Here is a 12,436-nt window from a genome sequence, read left to right on the forward strand (position 1 = left end):
GTCTAGAAGACAGGCTGGGCAGGTATGGCAGCTCCATGGACTCATTGGAGAAACAGGCTCCTTTCAGCTAACTGTTCTGCCTTCCTAGGCTGGGCTCATGATCTAAGAAGCTACTAAAGCTCTGGCCATATGTGCCAGTCAAGACCCTGGCAAGAAGGGGGAAACAACACTAGACATTTTCAACATAGAGAATTTAATATAGGGAATTGGGTGAACAGGTATTAGAGAACCAAAAAAGCAAAAATGGGACCCACTGGCATACAGAATTCCAGGAAGCAGCCCCTTCTCTGGGCTGGGGGGTCAGAGGGAAGAGGTTGTGGTTATCAAACCCTGGAGCTGGGGCCCCCACCCCCTGTGGAGAGAGCACTACTGGCTGTTGCTGGCATCTGAGAACCTGAGGAGCATCCCCCTGGAGCTGGGACCCAGACCTCTGAGCTGGTATCTCTGCAAAGGTGCCATGAGGCTGGTTCTGAGGTTGGTGAAAGAAGTGGGGATTGCTCTGTTGCTACTACAGCACTCAGACAAGAACAACAAGCAAGCATATCTCCTTCCTCCCGCCTTCCAGCCTCCTTCCAATGCCCCTACTGGCAGAACCTAACCGGGAGCAACTGGCAAAGGAGATTTGTAACTAGTGGAGCCCCCAGCTCCGCATTACAACAGAGAACTGAAGTATAGATTTGGAGCTCAGAGACAAGAGCTTAGCAATTGACAAACGATCATCTCCTTGTTTCAGACAGCAAGATAGAGAACTGGAAGAAAGGGACAAAGCCCATGAGAATGTCTTAAGTTGACTTCCAGAAGTCACAGAAACACTTCCTTTTTATATATATATATATATATATATATATATATAGTCAGCCCTTGGGCACATGGGCACACCTAGCCATGAAGGCAGCTAGCCGTGTTGCTGCTTGAGTAAAATATGGAAAGGAAGGAGAGGGTCTGCCACAGAAGCAAACTTTTCAAAATTGTTAGCTAATGTTAATATACCAACATTAACAAGCCTTCATGTAAAAATTCTCCCTGTTCTCTTTTCTCCCCACACAATCTTTTGGTCTGTATTCTGTAGCTCTTGGCAGTGCTTGCCAGTGTTACTCCTAATGCCTGTGTAATTCTGCACCTGATGGTATAAATTAGGTGTGTATTTTACTCTCACTTTGGAGAACATAGCTTGACTGGACAGACTTTATGGATAAAGCAGGGGGAAAGCTGGTGCCTCCTGTGACTGGGGGGTGTCCTTCTAGAAAGCTGTAGTTCGATCTCCTGGTGGCTTTCTCTCCCAGAGTTGTTCATCTACTGCCATATGATGCTGAAGCCTTTGACAGGCAGGGGTGGACTCAGTTGGCTCAAGTGTGTCACCTCAGACACACTGTGATTTTGAATTCTGTGATTTTGAATTCTGACAGTTTTATGCCTGGTTTGTCTTCATTAGAGAGGCTGTTTCTTGAGGGCAAGGGCCAGAACATAGTTTAGTTTTTTATTATCCTAGCTTCCAGCATAGTGCTTTGCTTAGGGAATAGTTCCTTAAGATTTATTGGCTGGATAATATTAGGATTTAGGCCTCTGAAATCTGCTGCAGATGAAATGCTTCTTGTCTGGAACTCCAGATTGTACAGATGTTTATTCCTTCATTTAGCTCTGGTTCCTCCATTAACTATCTTTCCTGTATACCTAATCATGTCCAACCTGGGCAGGTGATTCGTCCCAAAGTTTTTTTTTTTTTTTTTTTTTTTTTTTTTTTATTTGTCCCAAACTTAATGTTGCAAAGGCTATTAGTCAAAATTGGTTGAGACATTTTCCATAACATGGAACTATATATACTTCAAGTGGAAGGTTCTGGGGGGAGGTGGATTAAGTATTGCTTCAAGATTTTTACCTGGTGGGACGCCTGGGTGGCTCAGCAGTTGGGCGTCTGCCTTCGGTCCAGGGCGTGATCCTAGAGACCCAGGATCGAGTCCCACATTGGGCTCCCTGCATGGAGCCTGCTTCTCCCTCTGCCTGTGTCTCTGCCTGCCTCTCTGTGTCTCTCATAAATAAATAAATAAAATCTTTAAAAAAAAAAGATTTTAACCTGGTCATTATGAGAATATAGTGGAAATTTTAGAACTAGAAGAACATGGTCCTGAAGGAATGCTTCTGGGATGCCCCCCACTCCAGTGTGCGCTGGGTTCTCTTCCATCCTGCTCCTTCTCTGGAGGCACATGCCATGCTCAGGTGCACACATGCAATTTAAACAGAGCTCACCTCCAACATTAAGAAGAACAGATAGGGAATTTGCTTGTTTTTTAAAAAATATTTTATTTATTCATGAGAGACACAGAAAGAGAAGCAGAGACATAGGCAGAGGGAGAAGCAGGCTCCATGCAGGGAGCCTGATGTGGGACCCGATCCTGGGTCTCCAGGATCACAACCTGGGCTGAAGGCAGGCGCTAAACCGCTGAGCCACCCAGACTGCTCTGGAATTTGCTTGTTTTTAATGTGACTCTGGAATTGATCTAAACACTGTGGAGCTTATTGTGTATGTTGCACGTATCCTGAGAGTCTGTCAAAACTTCTACAGGAACAGTTCCCACAGGATCCTGACTTCTCATCCATAGTTGTCTAAGAAGAGCAGTTTAGCTCACTTTCAAAACACTGACACTTACTCTCATCTTCCAACAGAGGTGGCCTCAGTAACATGCTGTTCCAGTGCTCCTTACCTGACACTGTGGCCACCGTTGGTGACGAGCCTCGGAAAGTGCTCCTACGGCTCTATGGGGCGATTTTAAAGATGGTGAGTTTGTGGGCTGTGTGGGGATGGGAGGGCCCTGTGAACAGTTATCATCCTCTCTCCTGAATCACCTGGGAAGAGATTTTAAATACTTTAGTGGTGTTATTAAAGTTATTTTTATATATTGTTTTTATTTTAATTGGGCTGCACAACCGAGTTTTTTGCTTATATCCTGTTATGTTCTGAATTCCTGTTTTTCTTATAATTTATTAATAAGCTAGTACAAATATTTTCAGCTTTACATCCAAAGTACGATGTTGCTTAAATCTTCAGTAGTGGTTATGATGCTTGGATTTTCCACACATTGAAATTTTTAGCTCCGACCTAGGTTGTAAAATTCTAATGTGGAAAGGGTATTAACATGATCATAAAGGTTTTACAGGGCAAATATTGCAAAGGAGAGCCCAGTGGACAAAGTATGATCTCAGTGGAGCTGAATTTATCAACTCCCTCACTTCGAGATTTCTTTAAAACTTTGAATTTGTTAGACTCGTGATCTTTCTCAATTTTTATATTATTTAATTGAATCTAATTTTCAATTAAAGTGCTTTATTTATTGAATTGTCTTAACCAGTTATAGGAGAACCCAAATATCTGGATTTTTTTTTCTATTTATACCATGAATTTACCATTTTACTGACCACACATACAAATGTTTGATATATTTCTATGATAGAATTTTAATATCCATTTAAATCTTTGGAAGGGCCCTTTTTGATCTTCATGAAATGGAGAATAGTTTTCTGACTTAATGTTTTAAGAGACTAGTCTCAGCTCAATCGGAAAAGCAGATTATTATGCCCATGTCTATGATAATTCGATGATAATGTTCAGATATATCATAGTTACAGCTGGTACACTGAGCCTTTTTGCTGGATAGTTTTCTTTGTCCTTGTCAGGGCGTGCAGTGCTCAGGATCTGAGTGTTGAAAGCCAGCTTGTATGTCTGAAGTCATGTGCCCCTTGCCAAGAAAACCTGAAACCACTCTGATGAGGGACACACAGCTGACCCTGACCCCTTATTGTTGGTACACAGTGGCAGGGTTCTTGTGTTAACTATGCAGTTGAGTTTTTTATTTACTCAAATTTCATTTTCAAAGCACAATTTTTTTTTTTAATTGGTGTTCAATTTACTAACATACAGAATAACACCCAGTGCCCGTCACCCATTCACTCCCACCCCCTGCCCTCCTCCCCCTTCTACCACCCCTAGTTCGTTTCCCAGAGTTAGCAGTCTTTACGTTCTGTCTCCCTTTCTGATATTTCCCACACATTTCTTCTCCCTTCCCTTATTTTCCCTTTCACTATTATTTATATTCCCCAAATGAATGAGAACATATAATGTTTGTCCTTCTCCGACTGACTTACTTCACTCAGCATAATACCCTCCAGTTCCATCCACGTTGAAGCAAATGGTGGGTATTTGTCATTTCTAATAGCTGAGTAATATTCCAGTGTATACATAAACCACATCTTCTTTATCCATTCATCTTTCGTTGGACACCGAGGCTCCTTCCACAGTTTGGCTATAGTGGACATTGCTGCTAGAAACATCGGGGTGCAGGTGTCCCGGCGTTTCATTGCATTTGTATCTTTGGGGTAAATCCCCAACAGTGCAATTGCTGGGTCGTAGGGCAGGTATATTTTTAACTGTTTGAGGAACCTCCACACAGTTTTCCAGAGTGGCTGCACCAGTTCACATTCCCACCAACAGTGTAAGAGGGTTCCCTTTTCTCCGCATCCTCTCCAACATTTGTTGTTTCCTGCCTTGTTAATTTTCCCCATTCTCACTGGTGTGAGGTGGTATCTCATTGTGGTTTTGATTTGTATTTCCCTGATGGCTCAAAGCACAATTTTTGAAAAACCCAGTTAATGTCCTTTTGGTGCTTTCAATGAAATCAGTCTTTAGCCATTTTTTCTTTGAAGACTTTTACATCCTCTAACAATTAGTCCCATTTGTGTGCTTTCATATGGGCAGCACTTTTAAAATACTTTAATAGCCAGCTGCTGGATTTGCATATTATAAAGACTATTGTTTAAATCTGATTTATTGAAAAAATCTGATTTATGTGGCTTTTGTTTGCTATTTATAACTTTAAATAGGGGCGTTATTTTTTTTTAAGATTTTATTTATTTATTCATGAGAGACATAGAGAGAGAGGCAGAAACACAGGCAGAGGGAGAAGCAGGCTCCATGCAGGGAGCCTGACATGGGACTCGATCCCGGGTCTCCAGGATCCCACCCTGGGCTGAAGGCGGCACTAAACCGCTGAACCACCGGGGCTGCCCAATAGTGGCGTTTTGAACATGCACTATGCGCCCCTCCAGCTGCCAGGCTAAGCTGGGCACCAGGCTCTGCTCTGTGTAGAGCAGCAGTTTGATGATGGAGGTGAAAGGAATGTTCTGGATCTGCTGTTTGGGACACTGGGCACCAGCCATAGGTGGCTATCAAACATTTGAAATATGGCGAGGGCAGCTGAAGATTGAAATTTTAAATTTTAATTAACTTTAATTAAATTGAAATGGTCACATGCACTGTGCCTGCTGCATTGGACAGCACAGCTCTAGAGTGTGCTGTGTTACTGGATGGGTAGCTCAGTGAAGCCGTCAACAGTATAGCCTGGGCCTGAGCAGTTAACTCTTCCCCTGTTAAAGATTCATTATCAGTAGTTAGTATTTTGTTCTTGAAATTTTAGTGGTGTAGAATTACTGCCTTATAAGTACTCAAATGCAATATAAATGTCTGAAAGTAGAATTTATTTTAGCGTTTCTATGTCCCTATTTTTAGGTAGCTCAAAATGAACAATAATTAAAGCCACTTAAAGTGGAATTAATTCTTGCCAAATTAACAGACTGGAGTATGTTTTCCATATAGTTGTGATTTATGGGGGGGAACACTCTATAGCTAGCTTCTTATTATATTTTTGTTAGGCAGATGTCAGTTGCCATTCCTGTAGCTGCCTCCACCATGCAGGGTGGAACCTGTGCCGGGAGATGAGCAGCTTGCTAACTGGACAGTCATTGGGGGTCTACAGGCTCACCGTTGACTTACCAGAGAGCAGTTTCGTTTTTTGCTAGAAAAAAAGCTGTTCCTTTGCTTAGGGAAGGGTATCTGTTGTCAGTATAAATACTTGGTAGATCAAGTCCTTAGTTCAAGGACGATTTTTTTGTGCAGTTCTAACAGAAAAATTATGAAACCTACAGCCTCCAGGGTAAATGGAAAGGTTTTTGGCAGAAAAGTTCTTTAGGGTTTGGCAAGGGCCCTGGTTGCCAGTTGGAATTTTAGACATTAATGGCCATTGCAAACTGTTGGTCATTTAGATATCTTGACCACACGAGGAGGGAAGCAGACGGGGGCGGGAGGGGGGCTCTGAGAAATGGCTGCGGGAGAGAGAAGGTGGCAGAGGCAGACACTGTGAGCCCGAGAGGCACAAGCCAGGTGGCAACCACCAGCAGGTGCCAGAAAAGCTGAGCAGTCACAGAGCTATGCCAGGGATCTCACTGCAGACTCCAGTGCCTTTTCAAATATTTCCAACTCAGATTTAAAGCATCTATCATTTTTGTTGCTAGGGTGTAAGTTCACTCCTATTGCTGACCAGCTCTTTGAAATGAGTCTGGCCTACAGTGGAGGGACAGACAATTGGTGTCTGCCATGAGGCTTCTGTTCCCATCAAAACAAAAAAGTTGCCAGAATTGGTAGTGACTTTTTAGGATTTGCATTTATTAAGAGATGTGGCTCAGCAAATCTAGAGTCCGCTTGAATAATAAGCCCTGTTATTTTCATAAATGAATGGATTAAAGACAGAAACATAACTCAGGTGTTATGCTTTCCCTGTCTGTACCCTCTCTGTGGGGAAAGCACACACATGCATGTATATGCACCATACAGAAAGGCTGGGATCCCAAAAATCCGTATAGCTGCAGTTGTAGCATGCTTGAAGGTGGGTTAAAGTAAGTTCCTTTCTTAAAAAATTTCAACTGACAGCTACAGGTAATGATAGACTTGTGTATTTTCTCAGACGGTCTTCCATTTTGCTAAATGACATGCTAGACCAGTTGAATTGAGTATGTCCCTTCCTTCCCTTTCTCCATGTTTGACACTTTGGAGTTTTTTGGTGTTTTTTTTTTTTTTTTTTTTTTAGATTTGATCCTTTGATTTTTTCCTTAGATTTGATCTAAGGATCAAATATTAAGTAGAAATAGTTCTTTGATATACATTTTATAGTCCTTTACAAGTGACTTGGTTTAAGATGATCAGATGTTGCTCAGCTTTTTCATTTCTCTTCACTTTGGTGTTGTGAGATGTCTGAGACCATGGCAGGGAGCCACTGATCTTCAGTGCTGTTCACTGTGGGCTAAGTGGCAGGAAGCCGACAGTCTGTCCCCAAACTTCATTCTCTCCTAACCCTTTTCTTTAACATATACACTGTAAACATTAAAACATCAGTCTGATCCTAAAGCACTACCTGCCAGTACAATTCGGGGTCTGTTTCACATGGCCTAGCTTTAATTTTAATAAGGAGGGTTAATTTCTGTAGTTGCTCACACAATGGACACAATTCCACTGTAGAATCACCCCTAAGCACAGGAGGATCGTTTAATAGAAGTTGGGAAATATATTAGTTCAGCCTTTGCCATGTGGAAAGAGATGTGATTGCTAGAAGAGAGCTTGAAACAATAACGCAAGCTGTCAATGTAACTTGGTTTTTTTCCTTTCTGATACTGGGAAGGAACATGAGCTCCGCAACGTCCAGTAGCAGCCTTTTCAAAGCAGCAAGTTTGGCTGATTACAAATAACCCGTTTGCTTATTTATCATGAATTGTGGAAGACACAAATGTCAGTACGTATTGTTCATTCAATGTAACCTGTGCCACTTGGCGGAAGTCTCAGAGGATTGCTTCGTCCCTTCCTCGTCAGAACAGTGACTCTGTGTTGAGCCAGTTCCTTCTGTGCATGAATGGAGAGATATGGCCTCACCATTTTGAATGGTCTCACGGGCATGAATGTCTATAATCCACATCAAAGATCTCTCGAGTGTTGTCTGGGAAAAATGTTTTTGTGTGTTCTTTGAGCATAGAAGGCTAATATTAGTGCTTGTTTGAGTACTAACCATAATAAAATTAAAGGCATCAAGGCACAATGCAGATATGAATTAGTGACTCAAAGAGTGCAGTCTGGGACATGGTCTGTTTTAAATCCAGAAAGCAAAATGTCATCTTCTCTGTTTTCACTTAATCCTGATTTAAATAGAAATTAAACCACCGTAAAATATGGGAAACAAACAATATGGGAACAGCCCATAGATATAGTTCATAATAAACTACCAGCAACTAAGGAATTGACTGCTTCCAAACATTGTCCCTGGAATGAGGGTCACACCTGCAGAGTCTATCTGACTCCTGCTCCGTCACAAACAGCCCTGCTCTGTCCCAAGTCACTGGGAGAGCACGTGTCCCTGGCCACTGAATACTGTGAACTTGGTGTATTATTTCTCATTGTCTTAGAATCATCATGAGTTGAAGTTGTTTTGTTTATTCTGCTTTGACAAAATCCCCTCGGACTTTGAGTGTGGTGTAATTTTATCTGTTCCTGAAGGTAATCAAACTTCCCTCCCAGAAGTAACACATTGTTCTAGTATTGTATGTTCCCATTTGGTCTGACCTAGTATTTCTTCAGTTTAATATTCGAGAGAGAGTTGCCAAATCACTATCTACAGCCCTTCCATACCTGCTTTGATGCCTTCTTTTGAGAACTAAATAAATTGCAGACCCCTGTGTCTAATTTTGACATATGCCACGTGTCTTTGTCTTGCTGGTCTTAAATGTTGGGGATTTATAGCATGAAGCCAATACAGATTTCTGGTCCCTGGAACGATGGTGTGACTGCAGCCCAGCCGTCCGGGGAAGGAATGTGTTTGTGTCGGGTGGCGTGAAGGGCACTTGGGGGTAATGTACCACTTTAGCTGTCTGTGCATGTGTTCTCTGCCGCAGGCTGTCCATGCGATCGTGCCTGGGGCAGTCTGGTTTCCAGGTGACAGACACGATTCACGGTATAGTATGAGTCCTCTGAAGTGGGAGCATTCTCTACAGCTTTAATTTCTTTCTTTTAGTTCTCAGTTTCAAGAAATGCTTTTTAAAAAGAAAATTGTAATGCTTTTGTTAAGTAGCACCAGCTACAGTTTGTGCTGTGTTCACAAGGGCACAGCGATTAAGATTTCAGAATGTTACGTAGCAAATATATTTTTAGTTTTGGGGTTTTCTTTGTTGTTTTTTTTGTTTGTTTGTTTGTTTTGGCCCAAGGCAAATCTAATCCCTTTCTTCTGTTTCCTCAGTAGAAAATGATTTGGTAATTTTAGAAATTTAAGGGCCTCAATTTGAAAATTCATTTGATGTATTTAGCTTCCTCTTCCTTCGTACTACTTTTAGCTTTAAGGAAACACCATGTTGTATGGATATTTTGGTCAGACTTAGAACAAACTCTCTTCTTTGTCCTTATCGGTTGGTATCCTCCTCCTACCTTGTACCTTTATGAGGATGAGCAGTGCTGGTCCATTGTGGAGGCACACACAGGCTAGAGAAGCCAAGCCACTCTTCCTGGAAACATGTTGCTTTCAGATTAGCCTTCAGGGTGCTTATGTCTAATGTACTTGTTGAAGCCTTGGGGGTCTTGGGGCAGCAGGTTACCCTGGATCAGATATAAATTTTGAGAAGGCCCTATAAGGAGCCTGCCTTTCCTGGGTCTCTGCTCTCCTGTCTGTCTTCTGGTTTATACCTTCCTAGAGCCTTTAGAAGTTCTAGTCTCCTATTGATGTTCATCAAGTCATCCCATTTTGCAAAGTTCAGAGGATCAAATTGTTTTAGAATGTTCCTCGAGGTAGGTAATTGAAAATGCTCTAGAGAACACCATAAGATGTTAAAAATTGTCTAAGTTCTTGTAAGTCATATCTGCTCATTAGAGAATCATATGTAAGCTATATATTTATTTTAAGATTTTTATTTTAAAGTAATCTATTTATTTTAAAGTAATCTTTTTATTTTAAAGTATGCCCAGTGTGGAGCTTGAGCTCACGTCCTCGAGATTGCTTCACCAACTGAGCCATCTGGGTGCCCCCCTATACTTTAAATCATTACATTGTGATCTCACATTTTTAAAATATTTTATTTATTTATTTAACAGCGCACAAGCAGGGGAACAGCAGAAGCAGAGGGAGAGGAGCCTGATGTAGGGCTTGATCCCAGGACCCTGGGATCATGACCTGAGCTGAAGACTAGTGGTTAACCAACTGAGCCACCTAGCACTCCTGTGATCTCACATTTTAATGTGTTCTGTAAAATAATTTTTCAGAAAATGCTGTAAGAGACCATAAAAACAATAAATATAGAATGTTTTCCTACAAATCAGGGAGAAGGGAAGTTAGGCTCCATGGTGACATTGAGAAGAAAATATACTATAGGAAATTATAGAAGGAGCCACATGACTACTGTGCATTCTCTGGAGCCAGAGTTCTCACACTGTTCCTGCCCCAGCTCACCTGAGGGATGGTACAAGCCTTACCGGGAACAGGAAGGGAGAGGTGGCAGATGCTACCCTCATGTTGACTCCTGTGGTCATTTATTAGGGTGGATCTTAGGAATTTTCAGAGCCACAGGCTGCACAATAAAGAACTCATGCCACTCCAGGATCAGGTGAGCATCACAGTGACTGAATGTTCAGAATAGCTCAACTCCTTGTGTTTTAGGGGTAAATACTGACAGTCTGAGAGTTGCTCAGGACTCAACTCAAGAGGATAATCCCAGATTTTCCTAGACCAGGTTGTTGGATATCCTAGAAGTTGAATCTAGCTAACATTTGGATTGTTGTTTCTTAATCTCTCATTTATGGGCCACAACCAACTTCCTCCTTTGTACAGAACCTTTAAAAGAGCCAGGTGAGGGGCTCCTGACTGGCCCAGTCAGTAGAGTTCGCAACCCTTGATCTCAGAGTCTGAGTTCAAGCCCCACGTTGTGCATGGAGTCTACTTAAAATAGATAGATAGATAGATAGATAGATAGATAGATAGATAGATAGATAGAGCGAGCCAGCTGAGTACTCTGTGTAGCTTTTTGTGCTTCTGTTTTTGCTGGAGAAGGAAAGGCTAGTGGGAAGAGATGTCTTCCATGTTTCTAACACATACTCTTTTTTAAATCTTTTTATTTCTGTGGTCACCCTTACATTTAACATGGTGACCTATTAACAGTATCTGTAATTGATGGTGATTTGATTTCTTTAGCAGCATTTCTAATGTATTATTACTGTTGATGACATGTTATTATTTGTAGCTGATTAAACACCCCACCTGTCCCACCAGTCCCACCAGCAGCTAGCTCATGCAGTGGTGGGCTTCTAAAGACACTTTGAAGACCTGTTTTTCAGTATTACAAATGACATTTAAACAGCTGGATGCCATTTCATGCCACTTTCTTTATGCCACTTTTATTTACATGCACAGCCATGCATACACAGACTTCAGGAAAAATGAGGTATACTTTGTTTCATCACATAAATGTGTCTTTATTAAAGTGGTTCAGTTGTAAAACTAGCTCCCTCCTCATTGTAGGAATCTGTTATTAAGAACTGAGCAGATAAGAGTTTATTCTGCCCAATAGCTTAGATTTAAAGAAATAAACCTGTTAAATTGTGGAATATTGGGTAACTTTAAATAGAACATTTTTGAATCCTAAAATTATATATATAAGACAAAATTCAGTCAAGGGATATTTCCTCATCCTAGCCCCTGTTAACTGTCTTACTATTTATTGATTTTCAGTTTTTTTTTCAAAGCATGAAATAAAACATTTTAATAGCTAATAAACTAGAATAAGAAGGTTGCTTTTTCTTCAGAGTCTTTAAAGTACAAGACTTTACATGCAATTTTGTCAGAAGTAACATTTGAAACCTTGTATCAAATACATTTATTATAAAAGTAAAATACTTTTAAACACTTTTATAGCAATGCAAGTATGTAAAGTAAAAAAAAAAGTGGAAGTCCTCTATTCTCATCCCTTATTTCCCAATAGAAATCAAGTTTTTACAAATTTGGGTTTTAAATTTAAAAGTTCTTAGCCCGTCAAAAATCTGTTTCAGCTTTCAAAATCTTGTATAACTCTAAAATGAAATATAAACCATATGCCTGTTACTACTGCTAAGCCACTTTTATTTCCTATAACACCGTCTAATGAATTTGTGGATTATGAGGAATGTTTTCAGATTCTCTTGAACACCAAGCCCAAGATAGGAAGAAAAGAACAAGGAAGGTGGGAGGAACAGTGGCAGTGTATCTTTAATAATCGTTGGATGTCTTTTGTTTGTTTTTTGTTTTTGTAATGTCTTTATGTCCTACAATTCATTTAGAGAGCCCAATTCAGGGATGTTAGAGTCTTAAGCATATTTAATGCATTCTGACGTCTTAGGTCTTGAAATTTCTGTATTTATTTACTTATTTATTTTTAAGATTTAATTAATTTATTTTTGAGAGAGAGAGAGAGAGAACAAGCACAAGCTGGAGGGAAAGGCAGAAGGAGAAGCTGACTCCCTGCTGAGCAAGGAGCCTGATATGGGACTTGACTCCAGCATCATGACCTGAGCTGAAGGCAGACGCTTAACCAAATGAGTCACACAGGCACACTC

The 12,436-nt window shown here is 40.9% G+C and overlaps 1 protein-coding gene across 11 annotated transcripts in view; it reads left to right on the plus strand.

Moving 5' to 3' along the window:
- The window catches only part of CHKA (choline kinase alpha), a 70,521-nt gene that overhangs the window by 26,564 nt on the left and 31,521 nt on the right, over positions 1–12,436 (plus strand). For all 11 annotated transcript variants that reach the window (XR_004806705.2, XM_035701574.1, XM_035701582.1 and 8 more), the window contains exon 2: positions 2,662–2,773. Coding sequence is in view for 10 of the 11 variants with exons in the window: in XM_035701574.1 (XP_035557467.1) it covers positions 2,662–2,773 (112 nt within the window). In the remaining variant the exon portion in view is untranslated. The remainder of the gene's footprint in view (positions 1–2,661; positions 2,774–12,436) is intronic.

The sequence above is a fragment of the Canis lupus genome, chromosome 18 (assembly GCF_003254725.2).
Source record: "Canis lupus dingo isolate Sandy chromosome 18, ASM325472v2, whole genome shotgun sequence".
Classification (NCBI taxonomy): domain Eukaryota; kingdom Metazoa; phylum Chordata; class Mammalia; order Carnivora; family Canidae; genus Canis; species Canis lupus.